At 38.9% G+C, this 25,078-nt stretch overlaps 1 protein-coding gene across 2 annotated transcripts in view; it reads right to left on the reverse strand.

Annotated features, from left to right (window-relative positions):
- ULK2 (unc-51 like autophagy activating kinase 2) overlaps positions 1 to 25,078 on the reverse strand; it is an 89,095-nt gene that overhangs the window by 17,610 nt on the left and 46,407 nt on the right. For both annotated transcript variants that reach the window (XM_033090096.1, XM_033090097.1), the window contains 6 exons: positions 13,718 to 13,855; positions 9,428 to 9,573; positions 7,008 to 7,088; positions 5,075 to 5,361; positions 4,037 to 4,224; positions 3,539 to 3,642 (listed from right to left, as the gene is read on the reverse strand). In XM_033090096.1, the coding sequence (XP_032945987.1) occupies positions 3,539 to 3,642; positions 4,037 to 4,224; positions 5,075 to 5,361; positions 7,008 to 7,088; positions 9,428 to 9,573; positions 13,718 to 13,855 (944 nt within the window). The remainder of the gene's footprint in view (positions 1 to 3,538; positions 3,643 to 4,036; positions 4,225 to 5,074; positions 5,362 to 7,007; positions 7,089 to 9,427; positions 9,574 to 13,717; positions 13,856 to 25,078) is intronic.

The following is a 25,078-nucleotide window of genomic DNA, read 5'->3' on the forward strand; positions in this document are numbered from 1 at the left end:
GGAAAGTAAAATGATGGGAAATGATATAGGGTGTGATAAAAAAATACGGTGAATGTTTAAATATAAAAAAAAAAAAATTACAGTAAAATGACACATTGCCATTAATCCTCAAAATACTCCCCCTAACTTCAAACACACTTATCCTTATCCTATTGTTCTTGCCACTTTCTGAATCAGTTCTAAAAGCCCTCTTTTGTAAGTGTCTTAGTTGTACTGTCGTGGCTGCCTCAATGTCCTCAATACGTTAACCTTTCATGGTCATTTTGACTTTGGGGAAGAGCCAGAAGTCGCACGATGCCAGATCTGGTAAATAAGGCGAATGAGAACACACCGTAATGTTTTTATTTGACAGAAATCGCCATTCCAGAAGTGATATGTGACACAGAGAGTTGTCATGATGGAGGATGAAACCGTTTGCCCATTTCTTAGGCCATTTTCTATGCACATCATTTCTTAAATGCTCTAATAAGCCCTATAACATTCAGAGTTCACCATAGTGTTCCTGGGTACAAACGCAGCTCACACAATTCCATCAAGGTCAAAAAACACAATTAACATCACCTTGATTGTTAATCGTACTCATAGAAAATGGCCTGAGAAATGGGCAGTTTCATCCTCTATCTTTTCTTCTCCCCATCCTTCCACCTGCCCCCCTTCCCCCCGTTTCAAGTCATTGTTTCTCAGTCTATTTGTGTAGGATATGGCTTCCTGGCCCATGCTGGTATTATGAACCTTGCGCTCCCCCTGGCTGAGGCAGTTGGTCGCCAGTTGTTGGTCGGCCACTCACAGCAGGTCACGGCAGCCCACGGCAGCTCACGCCAACTTCCTGCTGCTCACGGCAGCCCAGGTCAAGGAGAACTGTTGTTCACAATCTTAGCTGTAGTGAGCACAGCTCATTGGCCCATGTGGGTATTGAACTGGCGACCTCAGCGTTAGGAGCAGGGCGTTCCAACCACCTGAACCACCAGGCTGGCCCTCATCCTCTATCTTGACAATGTTCCTCTCAACACATTGCTTCTGGTATGGCAATTTCTGTCAAATAAGCTGCCATGACAGTGCAACTAAAGATACTCACAAAAGAGAACTTCCAGAACTGCTTCAGAAAGTGGCAAGAATGATGGGATAAGTGTATTCGAAGCAAGGGGGAGTACTTTGAGGGGGATTAATGGCAATGTGTCTTTTATTGTAATATATATTTTTTAATTTAAACATTCACTGTATTTTTTTATCACACCTCATAGATCATGCAAAGAACCGCCATAGGAAAGCTGTACGGGTTAAAGACATAACAATTTTAAATATATATACACGTAACGATAAAACCCCAAAATACATGAAACAAAATGACAGACTGAAGAAAGTAACAAACAATTCAACAATAGCTGGAGAGTTCAATTCCTTACTTTCAATAATAGATAGAACAAGTAAGCAGAATATTATCGAGGAAATATAAATCAACTGGACCTAACAGACATCTATAGAACACTATATCCAACAGTCCCAGAATACACATTCTTCTCAAGTACACATGGAATATTTTCTGAGATAAGACCATATTTAGGCCATAAAATAATCCTTAATACATTTTAAATGACTGAAATTCAGCAAAGTAGTTCTCCAACCAAAACAGAATAAAATTAAAATCAGTAACAGAAGGAAATTTAGTGGACTCACAAATATACGGGAATCGAACAAGTCCCAAACAACCAATGGTCAAAGACAAAAACCACAAGAACTATTAGAAAATACTTAATATAAATGAAAATAAACACACAACATACCAAAAGTTATGGGATGTAGCTAAAGAAGTGTTTAGAGGGGAATTTATAGCTATAAATGGGTAACATAAGCAGAGTGTGGAAACTCTAAGAAAGAATCAAAAGGAAACTATAAATCAAAATTATTGTAACATAAATGAATAATAAATGCATTTGATGAGCTCATCAGAAGACTGGACATGGCTGAGGAGAAAATCAGTTAGCTGGAAGACATGTCAATAGGAACTTCAAAAATTGAAAAGCAAAAAGATGAAGAAAAACCACACCACAGAATATCCAAGAACTGTGAGACAACTACAAAAGAGTAACGTGTGCATAATGGGAATATCAGAAGGAGAGGAAAGAGAAAAAGGAATAGTAGAAATAGTTAAAGTAGTAATGGCCAACAATTTTCCAAAATTAATGACAGAACCAAATCACAGATCCAGGAAGCTCAGAATACCAAAGGAGAATACCAAAAAATCTACACCTATGCATATCATATTCAAACTTCAGAAAATCAAAGACAAAGAAAACTCTTGCAATAAGCCAAAGAAAAAAACAATACCTCACCTATAGAGGAACAAGAGTAAGAATTATACTGGACTTCTCTTCAAAAACTATGCAAGCAAGAAGAGAGCGGAGTGAAATAAAGTTCTACAATATTTCACTTGGATTAGAAATCATGTTTAACCAGGTATTTGCTGGGCCAGATATTTCCTCCTTTGGATGCTCATAGGAGAGTCAATATAAAAATTATAGAGAAAATAAGAATAAAGAGGTTACAATAGTGATTCCCAAATTTAAGTGTACATAACAATCATGTGGGAAGCTTATTATAAAACACAGATACCTAGAATCCATTCCCAGAAATTTTGATTAAACAAGTCAGGATTATGGTCTGGAATCTGCCCTTTTTTTGACAAGTACTCCAAGTAATCTAGATGTGTGTCTATAGATATTAAGAGTCTCTGGAACAACTGTGAAAGGGCCAGGGATCTTCACGACCTACGGTTCCTTATAGGATCTACTTGTTGTATAAGAAATACTTAAGAGTACATGTGTGTTTAAGCTAACTTTAGCCACTTTAGCCAGTATTATCCTACTGATAAAAAACAATCTTAGTCAAAATTTCTTCTAACTCATAGGTTGTTGATCATCAAGATACAGCACAAGCCCCTGTCATGATGGGCTACTGAGAAAGATGAATGACAGAGATGAAGTGAAGAAATCTGGGTCATTAAGTTCATGAACAGTCAATAGAAATAGATAAGTAGAATAACAACCTCCCACCCCAGCCAAAGAAGTCCATGTCCTAAACCCTGGGACCTTTAAATAGGCTATGTTACATGGCAAAAGGAAATTAAAGTTGCAGATGGAACCATAATTGCTAATCAGTTGACCATAAAATAAAGAGATAATCCTGGATTATCCAGTGGGTCCTTTAAATGTAGAACAGGGAGGCAAATCAGAGTCTACAGAATGGCCATTGCTGGCTTTCAAGATGGCAGGGGATCGTGAGCCAAGGAATGAGGGCAGTCTCTAGAAACTGGAAAAGGAACACATTCTCTCCTAGAGCCTCCAGAAAAAACCAGCCCCGTCAACCCCTTGAGTTTAGCCCAGTGAGCTCCATTTGAGACTTCTGACCTCCAGAACCATGAGATAATGCATTTGGGTTGTTTTAAGCCACTAAGTTTGTGGTACTTTGTTACAGCAGCAATAGGCAGTTAATGCATATGCTAATAAATTACATGCCTTAAAAAAAAAAAGATTTTATTTACCTATATCCATCGGTCGTTCTGTATTTAAACTATCTGTGCTGCCCTGATGTCCACCGAAAGGTGTCTTTACTTGTTGATCTGATAATTTTCCAGTACTGACAGATCTAGAAGAGTAATGTTAATAATGGAAAAAGTATTTTTAAAATCCAGACATTTAAATAATAAGAGTGATTTAAGCTAAGCCATAAAAAGGTTAATGGGAAGTCAGAGAACAAGGAAACAAAAAATAGATACCAAACAATTCAAGGTAGAGATAAACTTCCATAACCAAAATAAACAAAAGGCAGAAATAGAATATTCAGGAAATTCAGGAAGAGCTCTTCATTTAGTTACAGGAAGCATCTATGGTTTGCAGAGATTCCAAATGTACACAGTTCATATCACTACCCATGTGGCATAAACCAGCTATTAAAGTAATTTGGTCTTGTTTTTATAATAGAAATATATGTACTATTATAGTGGTCATGTTTAAGGCTTAAAGGAAGCAGCGTCTTTTACCTGCCAAACACTGCCTTGTTCTGCTGCTCAGACTTCTGCCTCTCATTTCCTTGTATGAGGAGACAATGAGAGCATTCACGTGGGTCATTCCCATCTTTAGCCTGCCCTTCAGAAGGCCCGTGACGAGGAACCAAGGCTAGTAGGTTGGAAGATGCTTGTGTTTTAGGGATTTTGAAAGGAGCTGTGGTCTAAAGAAACAAATGTAAGCTAGTTATTACGATGTATAAAGCATTCAGAATTGTCAGGCTGCATGGCACAGCAGTCAGGAGCATAGACTCTGGAGTTCATTAGATCAGATTCAAATACTGGCTCTTCTGCTTACAGCCTCTGTAACCTTGGACAGTTCATCCAAGGGATAATATATATAACACATTCAGCAAGTAAAGGACTTACACTGTGCCTGGCACAAGTGCTCATTAAATTGTAGCCAGTCTCACCATGAATCCTTCCCATAAAGCACTTACTAGTCCATGACCTACTGCAGAGAGTTCAGCTCAGCTGCTCCATGGTATTGCTGCTTCTGCATCTAATTTGTTTGGCCAAGTGGCCTGCAGAGACCTTAAACTGACACTAGCTCCTCTTGCAAGAGCATGCCTTAGATAGCAGCCCACAGAGTCACAAGCAAATATAAGCTCCCCCAAAAGTCATTGCCATCAACAGTCTCCCCCACCTCCCACGGTGTGCCCCTTAGATAAGACCCCCATGGAGCTTACCAGAACCCTGATCAATCTGGCCTTAGCCAGGAACCCCAAAGCACTCCACCCACAAACCCTAATAAGGGCATGTGCCCAGGTCCTGTCTCCCTCTGTCTGCACCCTACCTTGACATCCCTGTATGGCTCCCCAAGGTGTGCTGGGCATTTCTTTCAAAATGCCAGTGAACAATTCAAGAAGCCTGTGAGTAACAGGCTTCTCTGTTTAAATTTCTCTTGTAATGTGTTATTGAACCTTGGCTCTCCATCCAGCACCCTATGTTCCACTTCACAAATGTTAAATTTAACAAAATTATAAACACCTACAAAGGGTTTAATAAACACACCTTAGTAGGAGAGCCAATGATTGTTGGCAAAGGGGTTTTAAAGAACCAGTCAGAACTCCGTGGAGAGGACCCCATGTGCTTGGTGGGAGAGGTCCCTAGGCTGCCAGGCCGATTGGGCTGAGGAGAGTAGCTGTACCCAGCCCCGGCGTGGGATGGGCACACAGGGTCAGAGTGCTGCTTTCTGAGCTTCTGCTTGTTCTGGTAGATGTCAGTGAGGGTGGGGGTGCTCTGCAGTCTAGCACCCAATAAGAAAGACTGTGGTGACTGAGCCTGCGGCACTGGAGAACCTACCAAGAAAATGGGTGCAACATTAACTCAAAGTGAAGAAGTACATGGCAAAAACTCAAGAAGAAATTCTTAAAGTGAGAATTTCAGTGAATGTCTTGTTTTTCATGAGATATTCTAAAAGTGTTTACTTGGCAAGAGACTTATTTTTGGGCATCCTTGACAAAACAGTGACAAGCACACTGTCATTGGCAGTCTCAGGATACAAAAGTTGATGGTGGGCATATTAAATGTTTTTATCAGCAGCTAGCAACTAACTCAGATTAATGCATGGTCTAGTCAGGACCAAAGAGAAATATATAGTAAATGCTTAATGTTAATGAAAACAACAAGAACCTACATTGACCAAGATGATTTCTACCCTTTATATGAATACATACTTGGGTATATCAATGCAATTATTCTCTTTTCTCACATAGCAACTGAAGTAAACTTTTCAAACTAACCCAGAATAACCCCTTATTTAAATATATATATATATATATATATATATAGTGGGAAAGAAAACCAGAAAGACAATACACCTTTCCTGGACTTTGTTTAAAAAAATAAGCATATGGATATTTATATTTGTCAGTTTCATTAATGACATTCATTTAAAACCTAAAGTATCCATATTTTCTACAAAGAAAACACTTGTCCACAGATATTCTTGCCTGTTAAGGGGACATTATATCAAGAGCCTGGGAGATAAGAGTCTTGATATGGTGAACAGTTGGCAACAACAAGGGAATTCCCCCCACACAAACCTTGTTGCCAACTGAAGTTCCATTAAGCCTTGACCTCCAGTTACAAATTCTTTGGCGCCTCTTGCAAACCAAACTACCACCAGTAACATTAAGGACACACAAACCTTCTTCGTGATTTATAATCATCATCTTTCCAAAAACAGACACCAATAGGAGCTTTTGCTACTGACCACTCTGGCTTACTCATCCTAAATTTGATATTTAATCTTTTAAATGCACACAGATACATGTATGTGTATATATATATATATATATATATATATATATATATATATACACACACACACAAATAAAATTAATGGCAAAATATTATGATCTGAAAAAAGCTAAGTTTTATATTTAAGGAAACACAGAATATGAAAAACTAAATTTAGAAAAAAGTGCCTTCCTAAATAACAGAATTCCTTTAACTGGCCAACTCCTCAAATGCACATGCAATAAAATTTGACTTAAAAAAGTATGATTCACACATATCCTTGCAGATACATATATATTCTATAGAAGGTATAGAATATATAATTATATTCTATAATAAAGCAAACAAAGATCTATATTTCTTTTTTATCTGATGCTAACGTATCTCTTGTCAAGAATAGTATTAATCAAAATAACAAAATTTCATTCCTAGGTTGATATTCATTATTTGTGTGATAATGACCAAAATTTAGCTAAATTACTTAATTCCTAAGACTTATTTTCATAAAAGAATCATATACCTAAAAAAGATAATTTATTGGCTATCTCATATGCTTAAACATATTAGACCGTGATTCTAAAAAACAGGGTAGCAGAGAAAATATTTTATATCAATTCTGTTCTTTTGATAAGACTAGAAAACCATAATTCAAATCCACTTATAACAGGATTTAAATTATTAATATACCAAATACAGCTCCTACCTGATGAGTTTCTACTCCTGGATTCATGGCTCTGAGGATGTCCACAGCAGCACTGACTTAATTGCTCAGGAATGGTACCAACTATGAAGAAGGAAAATGGGGAAAGGAAGGAGAAATGATTCAAAACTAATAAAGGATGAAAATAGGCAACACATGCACAAATTGCACGGTATATTACGGTTTACAAAACTAAATTAGCAAAGATTTAGTTCGGCTAACTCTAAGCAACCAATGTGCTGGGTGCTGGGCACACTAGGACCAAAAACCATATAACCTGCTTTAAAACAAGATCACCAGGAAAGAAAACCACATAAATAAACCAATGCCTGTAACAGGTATGTCTTTAAGACAGGGGAGTCCAAAGAGTTTGCAGCAAGTGTTTTCGGCTGTGGAGCTGACTGACAGCCCAGCTGCTGTTCCTCTCAACCCACCATGTTCCTGCTAAGGCAAGCTCCCCAGGGCTGTTCCCAGCCCTGGACTAGATATGGTTGAGGCTGGTCAGGGAATTTGGACAACTTATTTAGTGCCTGGGGGAAGCTACTCCTTCAGCCTGGCTAAAGCCTTCTTAGAACTCACTACAGTCAGAACTCCTCCTTCCTTTCTCTCTCAGTGGTCAGATCTGCACAGCAGTCTGAAGGGCTCCTTGTCGACTCCTGCTTCCTTCCTTTTACCCATCACAGGTGTGCAATCTCTCTTGCACATCTCTGCATCCACCTCTGAGAACCCAAACCAACAAAGGGGAGAGTTAGGGAAGACTTCAGGGAGTTTAAGCAGACAAGAGACATTTGTCTATAAAAAAGAAGAGGCACTGACCAAGTGGTCAGGTAGGCAGGCAAAGATTAGATCCTGGGAAAGGCCTTTTCCTTGAATGCAAGGATAAGTTTTGCAACTTGTCTCTGGAGACCCTGGAGTGCCTCAGGAGCTGCCGAGGGGGTGAAGGAGGGCCAAGATTTTGTTTGAAAAAATTTTTTCAGCTAAAAACAGCTTTAAAATCACTGCAACAGGTGAGGTGGTAATATAAACTTAAAAAAACAAAACATTATCATTGTGGGTTTTTGTTTTGTTTTTGTTTTTTTTAATTTATTAATTTTTTAAAATTCTTCCCCCCACCTTTTCCATCTCCCCCCACCCCACACACACACACTTCAGTTCAAGCCACTGTTTCTCAGTCTAGTTGTGTAGGACACAGCTCCCTGGCCCATGCTGGTAGTATGAGCCTTGCGCTCCTCCCCCCCCCCCCCCCCCCGGGGGCAGTTGGTCACCGGTCGGCCACTCACAGCTGCTCTCGCCAGCTGCCGGACACACATGCTGGCCACTGGCCGCTCCTGGCAGAACATGGTAGCCTGCAGCATCAACTAGCAGCCCACAGCAGTCCACAGCAGCCCAGGCCGACTACCTCTGGCTGCTCACAGCAGTCCAGCTCCAGGGAGAGCTGTTGTTCACAATCTTAGCTGTAGAGGGCGCAGCTCACTGGCCCATGTGGGAATCGAGCCAGCGACCTCCGAGTCTGGGTGGGCCCTATTTTATTTTTAAATTAGGGCTTCTGGGCACTACTTCAATCCTTCTCACTCTGCCTCCTCCTGAGATTTCCTCCCATACCCTGTTAGTCCTACTCCAGCAGTTTTGGCTGAGGGTGGGGGCCATTTTCTTTTAGAAATTATACATATTATATATTTGTGTGTGTGTGTGTGTGTGTGTATTTTTTTTTTCTTTTCACAGTTTTGAAATCTGCCACTACTGAACTCTCCCTGTACTGCCTGTCCTTCCCCACCATATCAATGCTGTTTCTCACAGATTCTGCAATTTCAATTGCTTTGGCCTCTCTTTCACGTATTCTGAACTTGGAGCATTTTCTTTATCTCTTAGTTTCACTAAAACTGTGGTTTCAGGTTTGATTTTGTTTGATTGGATTTTTGTTGTTGTTGTTGCTTACTCTTTGCTTGCTTGTTTGTTTTAGCATTCTCCTTGTTGCTGTATATGGTTTCGAGGAGAGGTGGGAAGATTGTAATGAAGCCGCCATCATATCCCTCCCGAAGTTGGAAGACCTCTGGTGAATGTAACCCAGTGCTGTTATGTACATTATTGTCTTTTAATTCTCATAAATCTGAGTGGTAAGTAGAGTAGGCATTTTATGTACTTTATCTAGGGTATCAGACTGTGTTTAGGGCCCAAACCCAATGGAGATGTTTTTGATCCATAATATGCATTTGCATCATTATATTTCTAGTAGAGGTCCCAACAGACTTATACAGAGATTCTCAAGAGGGAGTTGGCCATAAGGTATACTTAGATGGGTGGGATATGGCTCCCAATCAACTGAGACTCAACTGCCATCGTGAACTAATGTTCCTAAAGAGAGTGTCATGTCAGATTTGTCATAGTGAAAAAAAGTTGAAAACAATGCTTTAAACTCTTCTTACCCAAAGGGGAAGGTGAATAAGGCCTGGAAGAGCCAGTAGAGAGTCTTCGTCCAACTGTCTGTACTGTGTCTGCTGGCGCTGGGGAGCAGGATCCCAACCGGAGGAAGCCCATAGGGCTGGTGTTAGACCTTCGTACCACTGTAGATCTGAAAAGAAAAATAAAATGACTCCCTCTCTGGCAGGTTCTAGAACTTTTTATTTCCGTCCTTTTTTCTCAAATTTTCTAACAATATGCCATAAAGTAGATTTTTAAAAAAATATATAACACAGTCACATGGAGCAAATGTTAAATGTATAAAACGATACAGTGAATCTCCCTCATCCTTGTATCCTGTCTAATTCTCAACATTTCCTCAATCCTACTCAAAAGGTTACCACTATATTTAATTTCTAATGTCCTTCCAGAGTTCCTTAATTTATACACAAGCAAACAAAAAACTGAATATACAGTTGACCCTTGAAGAACACAGGTTTGAACTGCATGGGTCCACTTATATGCAGATTTTTTCAATAAATACTGTAAATGTATTTTCTCTTCCTTATGACTTTCTTAATATTTTGTTCTCTCTAGCTTACTTTATTGTAAGAATACAGTATATAATACATGTAACATACAAAATATGTTAATCGACTGTTTATGTTATCGGAAAGGCTTCTGGTCAACAGTAGGCTATTAGTAGTTAAGTTTTCGGGGAGTCAGATTTTTGACTGCACAGGGGTCGGCGCCCCTAACTCCTGGGTTGTTCAAAGGTCAACTGTATAACCTTATTTTCATCTTGCATGTTATATACCATACCATTTTCAATTTTTTTGGTCTTTGGTCCCCTTTATACTCTTAAAATTACTGAAGATTCCAGAGAGTTTTTGTTTATGCAACTTGTATCTATTAATATATACTGCATTAAGTTAATACTGTAATTAACTCATTAAAAATAATAAATTTATTACATGTAATATAAGATTATGAAAAATAATTATATCTTCCAAAACAAATTAGTGAAAATAGACATTATTTTACATTTTTGCAAATTTCTAATGTCTGGCTGAATAGGTAACAGTTGGATTCTCATAACTGTTTCTGCATTCAATCTATTATACAACATATGATTTTGGATGAAGTATATGAAGGAAATCCAGTCTTATACAAATAAGTAACTGGAAAGGGGAGGGATATTGTAATAGCCTTTTCAGATAACTGTGATACTCTTCTTTGATACTACGCAAAAACTCAGCAAGTGGTCATTTCTAAAAGATTAGCTGCAATGTGAATTCCGAAACCACATCAGTGAAATTTTGTACTCTGTTACATTAAACTCCATTCTCTTGCAAAGTATCTTGTCTTTGGAATCGATCTTTTCATCTAGGCATGATTTTTTTTTTTTTTTATGGGGAAGGGGAACAGGACTTTATTGGGGAACAGTGTGTACTTTCAGGACCCTTTTCCAAGTCAAGTTGCTATCCTTCAATCCTAGCCATGGAGGGTGCTGTTCAGCCTCAAGTCGTTGTCCTTTCAGTCTTAGTTGTGGAGGGCGCAGCTCAGCTCCAGGGCCAGTTGCTGTTGCTAGCTGTAGGGGGCACAGCCCACCATCCCTTGCGGGACTCGAGGAATTGAACTGGCAACCTTGTGGTTGAGAGTACACTGGCCCATGTGGGAATCGAACCGGCAGCCATCGGAGTCAGGAGCATAGAGCTCCAAACACCTGAGCCACTGGGCCGGCCCTAGGCATGATTTTTTAAACATTTGGTCATTTGGAAAATATTGGTTGACAGAGTTACACCGATATTCCAAATGTTTACACATTATACTACACCAAAAAGTTACATTCACATAAAAATATCACCACCAACCTTAACAGAAACGGCTGTTGAGACATAACAGAAGCTGTCGAGAAAATCTGAATACAAATTTTCCAAAATTCTAATTTTTCCTTAAAAGCTCAAATTTTGTCACTTGTTTTCTATGAAATGACAGACTGATTTACTTCATTTTTTACAAAATGGCTGCCAAATACCCATAATTATAGTTTGTCAGTTGTTCTTTCAAGTAAAAATGGTATTCCATGAAAACAGTGGCTAGTTCAGTTTGCAACTAAAACAATCATACAAGTGCTTTTCCTTAAGACAACTACTCCAATATGTGTTTTATGCCTACATTTCACTCAAGGTTAAGATTTTCAAAGAGAAATAATAATAAAATCATTTTACTGCTTCATTAAAGACATTCCTTGGTATTACAAGTGTATGGTGGTAAAGAGCACAAAGAGCAAAAGCACAGTTGGGTACCACAACCTTGATGAATTTTAAGGCACCAGCAGATTTTCCATCATTGCTTTTGTACCAGCAATGCATATGGCAACACAGTGAAAAAGCAAATAATGTCCTAGTTTTGTTATAGAAATTGTTTTGTCTTCATGGACCCTATGAAAGGGGAGCCACAGACCTTACGTTGAGAACTACTGCTAATACAGTGTTAATAATTTTGCGTTTTTCATTTTATGATACACCTTGAAAAATTTTCTACCTTAGTACATAGAGAGCTTCTTCACTCTTTCTGGAAGGTGTACCACTGTCATAGATGGACCATAATAAACCAGTCTCTTACTGGTGGGCACTTGGCTTCTTTCTCATACTTTGCTATTATAACAATTAACAACTTTGTATACATGCAATTTCATATACAGGCAAGGACTGTGTATTTGTAGAATAAGTTACCAGAAGTTGAAGTTCTGCATCAAAAGATACATGCATTAGTAATTTTCACACATATGGCCAAACGCCCTTTGTAGAAGTTTTCTCAATTTAATCCTACGAGATGGTTAGGAGGTTAGGATCATTTTCCATTCATTGAGCTATTTATTTGGTGGGCCCTTTTAATCTAAAATCTTGTAGCCTCCAATTCTGGGGGGAAAAACTGATTATTTACTAGAAATTTTCCTCCTCATCATCAGTTTACTTATTCTTTTTGGAATGCCTAGAAGAATATTTTTTATTTATATTTTAATCTTTATTTGATTCACTTATTTCAGATACTTCCTCAACTTTGTCTTCCAACATTTATTTTTATTTTAGCTATGTTTTGTAATGTCCAAGAGGTTTTTTTTTTTATTTTCATTGTTTTCAATAGCATTTCGTTCTTATTTATGGACCCAGTCTCTAACCTATCTCTAAGGGTACTAATTCCCCACCCTCCCACCACTCCGGTTCAAGCTGTTGTTTCTCAGTCTAGTTGTGTAGGACACGGCTCCCTGGCCCATGCTGGTGGTATTATAATAAGCCTTGCGTTCTCCCTGGCTGAGACAGTCAGTCGCCAGTCGTCGGTCGGCCGCTCACAACAGCTCATCGCAGCTCACGCCGGCTGCCAGCCGCTCACACTGGCTGCCGGGCACTCACGCTGGCCACCAGCCTCTCATGGTAGCTGACGGCAGCTCACGCCAACCTCCGGCTGCTCACGGCAGCCCAGCTCCAGGGAGAGCTGTTTTTCACAGTCTTAGCTGTAGAGGGAACAGCTCAATGGCCCAATGTGGGAATCGACCCTGCGACATCCGCGTTAGGAGCACGGCTCTCCAACCACCTGACCCACGGGCTAGCCCCAGGGTACTAATTTTTAAAATAAGTTTCTTTTCTTTCCTTGCATTCTTGCTATTTCCTTCAGATTCAGTTTTTTTGTTTTTGCTTTTGTTTTTAGCCTTATGCCTCACTTCCATACCTCTACTCTACCTGAGTTCTCTGAGATTTAGGTCTCTAAGGGTACTATGAGGCATGGTTACTCTCATTTGGTCAGAATCTCTGATTGCATGAACACTTACATCTGCCCTGCTATTAGCAGGCATCCATTTTCCATTCTCTTTCTGTTTTCCAGAAATTTATTGAAATATCTCATCCACTGCACATTTATTCTTATTTTACTTGTCTTTATGGACTTAAACCATTGTCATTCCTTTGAAACCTTAGTGAGGTTTCAGAATGTAGAAGAAATAAATAATATGTAACAATCTGCTACAACTGTTGGGATTTCATTTTTTAACAAGTTTTTCCTCAATTCTTAAAAATAATTATATTTGTGCACAAATATATACATATCATATTAAATTATTCAGCCAAGCTTAATTGTTTAATAGAGCCATTAGAAAAAAATTTTTATTATTGAATTTTTGTAAAGTTTTGTACACCTCCTTTATAAACATATATAAGAGACTAAGTTGGCTATGGAAAGTAACAGATATTTCAACAACAACAACAACAAAATTTTTAAAAGAAAAAGAAATTAGGAAGGAAAAAATACTAGCTTACCTTGGAGAACCATGTAGATTTGTGCCAGAACTGGCAGTAGATGTAAGATTCTGCTCTATGCGTTGATAATTCCTTATCTGAGTAGGAACCGGAATTGGTGTTGTTTCACAATGAGGTGACACAGTAGGCTGACACTGCCTGCAACCATAATTTATTGAAAAAAGGAAAATATTCAGATAAGATCGATTTTCTTTCATTTGAGCCATTAGTGATATTTAGAGAAAATTCTACAAGAAACCAAACAATCACTTCTACATATGAATAAGAATCGATCATCTTAAAAAACATGTAAAACAAAAAAAATCTCATTTGTCATTTAAAGAACTCTTCTAGCATTCGTATCATATTGAAGACTAAGAACTGTAACAAGAACTGGAAAACCATTCCTCTACAATAAGAAAAGTACGTTGGCAAAACTCAGTTTCATCCACTCACATTCTGCTATTCATTACCATGTGAGAGAAAAAAATATTTCTAGGAAAATATACTGGGTAAAAGAACAGGAAGTTCAAGAGCAAAGATGACAAAGGAATGTTTACAAAAGTTATGAATGCCATAAGCATTCCCAAGGAGCTCTTTTATGAAGATTGAAAAAACTCTCAAAGCATAAAAGGGATCTGAGGTCCACATTTTTAAGTGTTAATATTTGGTTTCTTAATGGACCCTTTCCTTGCTTTTCATAAACTCAGAAATAGTATGTCCTTAGATGACTTTCAATTCAATTTACAACATATCTTGAAACATCAGAAACAATACAGGGCCTTAAAAAAGATGACTTATTTCATTTTTCTGCCCTTCTATAATTCTAAAAAGCCACAAAAATGTCCCACTTTTTCCAAATTACAACATTACAGATATAAAGAGATTATATAGTTATTTAAACAAAACAACGTGATTGTCTTCTAAAGTGTCACTTTAGAACTTTTTAAACCATTAGAGTATTTCATATCAAAATGAAAAGAAAATCTTATTTGTAGCCAAGATGTTATTTGCTTTCTCAATATCCATTCACCAACTGTTTCGTACAAACAGAACTCAAATTTTATGGAAGGTAGTGATTTGTCCAGTTAAATTATGACATGTCCCAGATTCCTTTGCAGGCATGAGTAGTCACATGTCTTTCTTGGTCAATAAGACGTAAGTGGACAACTTCTATTCATTCTTCCTTCCTCCTACCCGGAATGTGGGTATGCTGCCTGGAGCATCAACAGGTATCTTGAACCATGCAAGAAAAGGCCAAAAGAACCGAAAAACCTTAATTTCCTTGAGCCACAGAAACAAAAGCAACAACTATTTATCTTGATTTCTCTTTGTGTGAGAAAATGAAACCTTTAGTGTTCAACCACACTACAACCAGGACCCTGTTGTTTATAGCCAAGTGGAATTCCTCACTGATATACCAGTTAGTGTGTTTCTATAAGCTCTCACTACTTTTCATTTAGGTTAATTCTATTAAGTATCTTTTAAATACAATGCTGTATTTATGTTTTTAATATTTATATATCTGATTAAGAAGTTTATCTACAACAGCAAAACAAAACATAACACTTTTACTCAAAGTTAAACAGCTTTATGAGACTTTACTAACCAACTTTGTTGCCTGCAACTCAGTACATGCACAGGCCAGACAGTGTAAGTTGCCCAATAATAAAGTAACCAGCACAGTCATCAAATAGCAGAATGTGAATGAACAAATGCCATCTTTCTACTGTCTCAATTTAATACGTAAATTAAAAGTTAGTGAAGCAAGTAAATCTGGGAATTTTTTTTTAACTAATACATTGTAAGGTTCTAATATTTTCCTGTACTTGTTAATCACCAAAAAGAAATTAAGAAGCTGGATAAAGATACCCTAAGAAGTAAACTTAGCAACCTCATAATTCAAGACACCTCTCTCAGGGAATCCCAAGCAACCAGCTGGCTTTTCCAATAACTCTGGTCCCCTCTACCCCCCAGCATATCAGGAGATGAACAGCTATAGCAGGTATTCTATAAGTGTCTCAGACATTTGCTGGACAGGCTTGCGCAGTCTAGAAAGTCTTCCCTGGACAAATTCCTGGACCTCCAGCTAGCTAAGACCACTGCAGTTACTTTTCGGTATAGCTTTATATTAACACCAATATTTAACCATTACCAGACTTCCTAAGCCCAAGATGAGGAGAGGGGAGGTCTACATATGCCCTGAGTATCCACCATGTCTTCTTCACCTCCACTAGCCCCTGCAAGTTCAGGGGATTCTCTATGTGGAAAGTCATCTTTGAACCACATGGAATACTACGAAGACTAAACAGTCTGCCCACACAGTAACACAATCATATATCATCCCATGTAGTCTCACAAATGCTGAGAGGAAGACACAGATGCAAAGGGACAATTAAAAGGCTAGATGATTTCACAACAGCTTCTTCAAATTCACAACCTTTACAACAGGAAATTCCTAATTGTTCCTTCTTTGTTTTAGGAAGACTTTATGAGAAAATCCCAAGAGGTTAACGGGAATACAGCTAGAATATAACACCAAGGACAGACGGAGAGAAGAGGAAAGGATGGATCTATGCATACGTTCCCATGAAACCAATCTCTGTAGCCAAATGCTGAGCCAAGCTGTAAACTCTTGTTCACAGGGCTATGGTAACTGATGGGGAGCAACAGCGAAGTAGGGGCCTAGTCTGGTATACAGGCCCATAGTTGCAGGTGAAAATCAGGTGACACGTCCAATAAGAAAAGACTTAGTGTCTGTACAGAGGCAAACACAAAAGTAAACAACCCAGAGATGACACACCCTAATGTATCATGTGCTGCACATACAACTGGCCTCCATCAATGGCTGGTAAAGAACCATTCTTCAAAATTCTGACACCCTGAAACTACACTAAACTAAAAACTAAACTAAACTAAAAAAATTATTTAATTAAAAAAAAAATTCTGGGTCCTTTCTCCCTGAAGTATTGGTGAGAGAAAAATCACAACCTCCAGCTGGACACAGGAAGCTTGGTGTCAGTAGGGAAGCTGGACTGTGCTGCAGAGTTATCAGCCACAAAACAGAACTGGGGGAGTATTCCGGGCAAGATGGAGGAGTAGGTAAATGCTATGCTTATCACCTCAATGTGGTCATGCAGTGCTTGACCACAGTGAAATTACAATTAAATTATAGAACAAAAACCTTGGAGAACCATCTAAAGACTAGCTGAACATAACTCCTATAACTAAGAATATAGAGTCCATGTCAAGACTGGTTGGAGGGGTGGAGACATGAAACGGACTGGCCCCATACCCTCATGTAGTGGTTGAGCATCGGAAGGGACATCTCAGCAGCAGAGGCTGCTCCCCACCCCAAAGAGGCCCACACTGCTCTCCCAAGCCCAGGGTCCGAGTGCCAGGAAGAGGAGTCCCCACATCTGGCTGTGGATATCAGCAAAGATTCTGCCCATCTGGGTGAGATGAAAGGCTGCTGGAAATCCAGATGTCCTCTTAAAGGGTCCATGCAGATTCACTCACAGGCACTCACCCTGGGCTCTGGCAGAGGGGTGGCAACTTGAGAGGCACCAGAGGCACAGGGAAAGACTGAGTTGTGTGGCTTCAGAACAAGGACTAGCTCCCATTATCCCTGTGTTGAGCCCTCCTCCCAAGCAGCCTACAGGTGGGTCCCATTTTTCCTGTGTTGAACCATCCCCCAACATTTCCAAATCTGAAATTGCATCGGCCTAGTGAGCCCTGTCCCACTCCAGTGACTCTTTGGGACCCCCACCCCACCCAACTCACTCAGCACCACCAGAGGCACGATAAGTACCCGAGCAACCAACCTTGCCCTGCACACTGCAGGAGGCTCTTTCAGCAACCAACAGTGGGCCGCAACTTGTGCATTGCTTGAGGCACTTTCGGTGGAAGGAAACCAGCCCTAACTTCTGCTGCAGCCTTTATAATTTTCTCTTATTTCCCCCTCCTCTTCCACCCTCCTCCCTGCTCTGGTTCAAGCGGTAGTTTCTCAGTCTAGTTGTGTCTCAGTCTAGTTGTATAGGAAACAGCTCCTTGGCCCATGCTGATATTATGAGCCTTGTGCTCCCCCCAGCTGAGGCAGTTGGTCGCCGGTCATTGGTCGGCCACACACGCTGGCCACCGGCCACTCATGGCAGCAAACGGTAGCCCACAGCAGCACATAGCAGTCCACAGCAGCACACAGCAGCCCACGGCAGCCGACGGCAAGTGATGCTGGCTGCCGGCCACTCACACTGGCCACTGGCCACTCACAGCAGCACACAGTAGCTTACGCCAACCTCTGGCTGCTCATGGCAGCCCAGCTTCAGGGAGAGCTGCTGTTCACAATCTTAGCTGTAGAGGGCGCAGCTTACTGGCCCATATGGGAATCGAACCAGCGACCTCGGCGTTAGGAGCACAGTGCTCCAACCACTTGAGCCACCATGCCGGCTCCTGCAGCCTTTCTTAGACAACTCTCTGGGGTTTGTGGCCTGAGGCAAGTGGTGGTTGGCCTCAGTGTTCTCTGTGCATTTTAGGAAGTGGCCCCAGGCTCAGCACTGGCAATACGATTGAATCTGCATTAACTCTGTGAACACTCTTCGCCCCACCTCAGTGACTCCCTGGGACCCCACCCAACCCAACTCACACATCACTGCCAAGGCAGTTTCAGCACCCAGGCAACCAGTCCCACCCCATGCACCTCAGGAAGCTCTTTAAACAACAAACAGCAGGTCTTGTCTCACGCACTGCTGGAGGCACTTTCAATCACGGGCAACCAAGCCCCAACCCATGCTGAAATCTTACTTACTCTTGGGTGTCTATGGGCACAAGGAAGGCAGCAGCTGGACATGGTGTGCTCTGAAACTACTGCAAAGGGACCTTAGACTCAGCACTGCCACCAAACCTGAATCTGCATTAACCTGGTGAACACTTGCCCCCCCCACCCTGTTGACTACCTGGGACCCTGCCTCACGCAACCAGCATATGGACTGAGGCTCTTTCAGAGATTGAGACTTGAGGGCAGCTGGAAGGTTAATAAAGCTTTAACAAGACTCATCAAGAAAAAGAGAGAGGACCCAAATTAATAAAATCAGAAATCAAAGAGAAGTGACAATGGACACCACAGAAATACAAAAGATTGTAAGAAAATATTATGAGCAATTATACGCCAATAAATTAGACAATCTGGTAGAAATGGATAAATCCCTAGAAAGATACAATCTTCCAAGGCTGAATCAAGAACAAAGGTGAATTTTTCCAAACATTCAAAAAAGAATTAACACCTATTCTTTCCAAACTATTCCAAAAAATTCAAGAGAAGGAAAGGCTCCCAAGCTCATTTTATGAGGCCACCATTACCCTGATTCCAAAACCAGACAAAGACAATAAAACTATAGGCTGATATCCCTGATGAACACAGATGTAAAAATCTTCAACAAAGTATTAGCAAACTGAATTCAGCAACACATTAAAAAGATCATACACCATGATCAAGTGGGATTTATTCCTGAGATGCAAGGTTGGTTCAATATCCTCAAATCAATTGACATGATACACTATCAAAACAAAATGAAGAATAAAAATCACATGATCATAGGCAGAAAAAATGTTTGACAAAATCCAGCATCCATTTATGATAAAAACTCTCAGCAAAGTGGGAACAGAAGAAACATAATCTCAACATAATAAAGGCCATACATGTCATACCCTTGGTTAACATCATACTCAATGGAGAAAAAGCTAAAAGCATTTTCCTTAAGATCAGGAACAAGACAAGAATGTCCATTTTTACCACTTTTATTCAACATAGTATTGGAAGTCCTAGCCACAGCAACCAGACAAGAAAAATAAATGAAAGGCATCTAAATTGGGTAGGAAGAAGTAAAACTGTCATTATTTGCAGACGACATGATACTATATAGAAAGAACCCCAAAAATTCCACCAAAAAACTATTAGAACTGATAAATTCAGTAAAGTAGCAGGATACAAAATTAATATTCAGAAATTGCTTGCATTTTTATACACCAATAATGAACTGTCAGAGAAAGAAATTAAGAAAACAATCCCATTTACAATTACATCAAAGAAAATAAAAAACCAGGAATAAATTTAACCAAAGATGTAAAAGAGCTGTACTCGGAAAATTATGACACTGAAAAAAGAAAATGAAAAAGTTACAAATAAAGGGAAACATATACTGTGCTTGTGGATAGAAACAATTAACATAGTTGAAATGTCTATACTACCCAAAGCAACCAATGGCATTTTTCACAGAACAGAACAAATAATCCTAAAATTTATATGGAACCACAAAAGACCATGAATAGCCACAGCAATCTTGAGAAAGAACATAGTCGGAGGTATCACACTACCTGATGTCAAACTGTACTACAAGGCCATAGAAATCAAAACAGCATGGAACTGGCATGAAAACAGACTCACAGATCAATGGAACAGAACAGACAGCTTAGAAATAAACCCATATTTATACAGTCATTTAATCTATGACAAAAGAGGCAATAATACACAGTGGGGTAAAGACAGTGTCTTCAATAAAGGGTGTTGGGGAAACTGGACAGATACATGCAAAAAAAAGAAACTAGATCACTTTCTTACTCTATATACAAGAATAAACTCAAAATGGATTAAAGACTTAAATGTAAGGCCCAAAACCATAAAATTCCTAGGAGGAAACATAGGCAGTAAGCTCTAACATTGCTCTTATTAATATATTTTTGGATATATGTCCTCAGGCAAGGGAAACAAAATAAAAAACAAATGGGACTATATCAAACTAAAAAGTTTACACAGCAAAGGAAATCATCAACAAAATAAAAAGATAACCTACTGAATAGATATTTGCCAGTGATATACCCCATAAAGTGTTAACATCCAAAACTTATAAAGAACTCACACTACTCAATACCAAACAAAGAAAGAAACGAAAACCAATCCAATTGAAAAATGGGCAGAGGACCTGAATAGACATTTCTCCAAAGAGGACATACAGATGGCCAACAGACATATGAAAAGATGCTCAACATCACTAATCATCAGAAAAATGCAAATTAAAACCACAATGAGATATAACCTCACACTTGTCAGAATGGATATCACCAATAAATCAAAAAACAAGTGTTGACGAGGATGTGGAGAAAAGGGAACCCTCGTGCACTGTTGGTGGGACTGCAAATTGATGCAGCTGCTATGGAAAACGGCTTGGAGGTTCCTCAGAAAATTAAAAACAGAACTACCTCATGATCCAGCCATACCACTTCTGGGTATTTTTCTGAAGAAATCCAAAACACTAATTCGAAAAGATATATGCACTCCTATGTTCGCCTCAACACTTTTACAACAGCCAAGCTATATAAGCAACCTAAGTGCCTATTAACATGATTAAATAAAGAAGATGTGGTACATTTATACAATGGACTATTACTCAGCCACACACAAAAAATGAGATCTTGCCATTTGCAACAACATGGATGGACTTAAGAGGGTATTATGCTAAGTGAAATAAGTCAGATAGAGAGAGACAAATAACATATGATACACTTATATGTGGAATCTAAGGAATAAACAACACCAAAACAGAAACAGACTGATAGAGAGAACTGATGGATACCAGATGAGAGGGAGGTTGGGGGGTTAGATGAAAAAGGTAAAGGGATTAAGAAGTACAAATCGGTAGTTATAAACCAGTGACCAGGATGTAAAATACAGCACAGGGAATACAGTCAATAATGTTGCAACAACCATGTACAGTGCCAAGAGGGTACTAGACTTATCAAGGGATCAATTCATAAATTACATAAATGTATAACCACTTTGCTGTACACATGTAGCTAATATAATACTGAATGTCAACTATAATTGAAAAATAAATTCTGATATGCTAACTCCAATGCCTGTGTCTACTTTTCCTCTGGATGCACAGGAAATGGAAATCACACTCCCTACATGTACTGAAACTGTCATACGGGTTGTGAAGGAAACTTTACTAAGAAGTGTTTCTTTAGGTAAATATGCACGTATTGGTGAAGAAAAGTAAAGTTAAAGAATTATACTATAAGAAGAGAAGCTAGGAAAGGAGGCAAAGATGACTCAAGAAAAAAAATTGAGTGGCCAGCCTGATGGCTCAGGCGGTTGGGGCGCCAGCTCCTAACGCGGAGGTCGCATGGTTCGATTCCCACATGGGCTAGTGAGCTGCACCCTCTACAGCTAAGACTGTGAACAACAGCTCTCCCTGGAGCTGGGCTGCCGTGAGCAGCAGGATGTTGGCATCAGCTGCCATGTGCTGCCATGAGCAGCCGGTGGCCAATGTGAGTGGCTGGCAGCCATCATGAGTGGTCAGCAGCCAGCGAGAGCTGCTGTGAGCTGCTGTGAGCGGCAGACCAACGACTGGTGACCGACTGCCTCAGCTGGGGGCGCAGTGCAAGGCTCATAATCCCTGACCAGCATGGGTCAGGGATCTGTGTCCTACACAACTAGACTGAGAAACAATAGCTTGAACCAGAGTTGGGGGTGGGGGGAAGGTGGAAGAAGGCGAGGAAGAAAAAGAAAAAGAGAAAAAAAATTGAGAAAATAGAAAAATAGAAAAAAAAAATCAAACTAAGAGTTGATATATTTAAAAGATCAACAAAATTGACAAACCCTAGCTAGATTAACTAAGAAAGAAAAGTAAGAAGACTCAAAATCAGAAATGAAAGAAGGGACATTAATACTATGAACAATTGCTTGCCAACAAACTGGATAACCTAGAACAAATGGATAACCTCCTACAAGCACACAACCTACCAAGACTGGATCATGAAGAAAGAGAAAATCTGAACAGATCCGTAACTGGTAAGGAGATTGACTCAGTAATTAAAAACCTTCCAACAACAACAAAAGCTCAGAACCAGATGGCTTCACTGGTGAATTCTACCAAATATTTAAAGAATTAAAACCAACCCTCCTCTAACTCTTCTAAAAAAATTAAAGAGGGGGGAATATTCCCAGGTTCATTCCATGAGTTCAGCATTGCCCTAATACCAAAGCCAGGCATACACTATAAGAAAACTACAGAACTATATCCCCGATAAAATTTGATGTAAAAACCTTCAACAAAATACTAGGAAACCAAATTCAACAGCACATTAAAAGGATCATACACCATTACCAAATAAGTTTTATAATAACCACATTAACAGAATGAAAAACCACATGATCACCTCAACTGATGCAGAAAAATCATTTAACAAAATTCAACATGATAAAAACACTTAACAAACTGGGAATAGAAGGAAATTATCTCAACATAATAAAAGTTATATATGAAAAGCCCACAGCTGAAATCAAACTCATTGGTGAAAGCTTGAAAGTCTTTCCTCTATGATAGGTACAAGACAAGGGTGTCCCTTCTCATCATTTCTATTGAACATAGAATTCCTAGCCAGGGCAATTATGTAAGAAAAAGAAATAAAAGGCATTCAAATAAAAAAGGAAGAAGTAAAATTATCTCTGTTTACAGATAACATGATCTTAAATGTAGAAAACCCTAATGACTGTGAACGAGCACGTGCGCATGTGCGTGCGCACACACACACACACACACACCCATTAGAACAAATAAATTCAGCAAAGCTGCAAGACACAACGTCACACACAGAAATCAGTTGCATTTCCATACAGTAAAAATGAGTAATCCAAAAAGAAAATTATGAAGACAATCCCATTTGTAATAGTATCAAAAAGAATAAAATACCTAGAAATAAATCTAACTAAAAAGGTGAAAGACTTGTATGCTGGAAACTACAAAACACTGCTGAAAGAAATTAAAGACATCCCATATTCAGATTGGAAAGCTTAATATTAAGATGTCAATACTACCCAAAGTGATCTATACAATCAATACAATCTCTATCAAAATCGCAATGACATTGTTTGCAGAAATAGAAATATCTATTCTAAAATTTGTATGGAATCTGTGAGGAACAATCTTAGAAAAGAAGAACAAAACTGGAGGTCTCATACTTCCTGATTTCAAAATATATTACCAAGATATAATAATTGAAATAGTGTGGTACTGGTGTAGAGACAGACATATAGACTAGACATATAGAATAGAATATAGCCCAGAAACAAACCGTTGCATATGCAGACAAACGATCTTCAACAAGGGTGTCAACACTACTCAGTGGGAAAAGGACAGTCTTGTCAGCAAATGGTGCTGGGAAAACTAGATATCCACATGAAAAAAAGAATGAATTTGGGATCCTTACCTTACACCATATTAAAAAATTAACTCAAAATAGATTAAAAATCTAAACATAACACCCAAAACTATATAACTGCTAGAAGAAAACACAGGAGAAAATCTTCATGCCTTATCGTTGGATTAGGCAATGATTCTTGAAAATGGATGCCAAAAACACAGGTAACAAAACAAAAAAGAGATAAATGGGACTACATCAAATTTTAAACCTATGCTCAAAGGACACCTCAAAGAGTGAAAAAAAACTATAGAATAATAGAAAATATTTGTAAATCGCATATTTGATGAAAGATTAATACCCGAAATATATAAGAAATTCTTACAATCCAACAAAATATAACCTGATTAAAAAATGGGCTAAAGACTTGAATAGACAACTTCTCCAAAGATGATGTACAAATGGCCAAAAGTATATGGAAAGATGCTCAAAACCACTAACCATGATAGAAATGCAAATCATAACCACGAGATATCACCTCACACCCATTAAGATGGCTATAAAAATATATGGCTATTATTAAAAAAAACAGAAATTAATAAATGTTGGTGAGGATGTGGAGAAATCGGAACTTTTGTACACTGTTGGTAGGAATGTAAAATGGTGCAACCACTAAGCAAAACAGAATGGCAGTTCCTCAAAAAATTAAAAATACAATTACCATATGATCCAGCAACCCCACTTTTGGGTATATATTCAAAAAAATTAAAACCAGGATCTCAAACAGACATTTGCACATTCACACTCGCAGTAGCATTATTCACAATAGTCAAGAGGTAGGAGCACTCCAAGTATACATCGACAAATGCATGGATAAACAAAATGATATGCAGTCTATACATACAATGGAATATTATTCAGCCTTAAAAAGAAAGGAAATTCTGACACATGCTACATGGATGAACTTTGAGGACACTGTGCTAAGTGCACTAACCCAGTCACAGAAAGATATATTGTAGGACTCCTCTTTATGAAATAGTCGAATTCATAGAAACAGAAAGTAGAATGGTGGTTACCAGTGTCTAGGGAAAGGGGAAAGGGGGAGAGCTGTTACACAATGAGTACTGAGTTTCAGTTTTGCAAGATGAAAAAGTTCTGGAGATCTGTTGTCCAACATTATAAATATAC

The sequence above is a fragment of the Rhinolophus ferrumequinum genome, chromosome 21 (genome assembly GCF_004115265.2).
Source record: "Rhinolophus ferrumequinum isolate MPI-CBG mRhiFer1 chromosome 21, mRhiFer1_v1.p, whole genome shotgun sequence".
In the NCBI taxonomy this organism is placed as follows: domain Eukaryota; kingdom Metazoa; phylum Chordata; class Mammalia; order Chiroptera; family Rhinolophidae; genus Rhinolophus; species Rhinolophus ferrumequinum.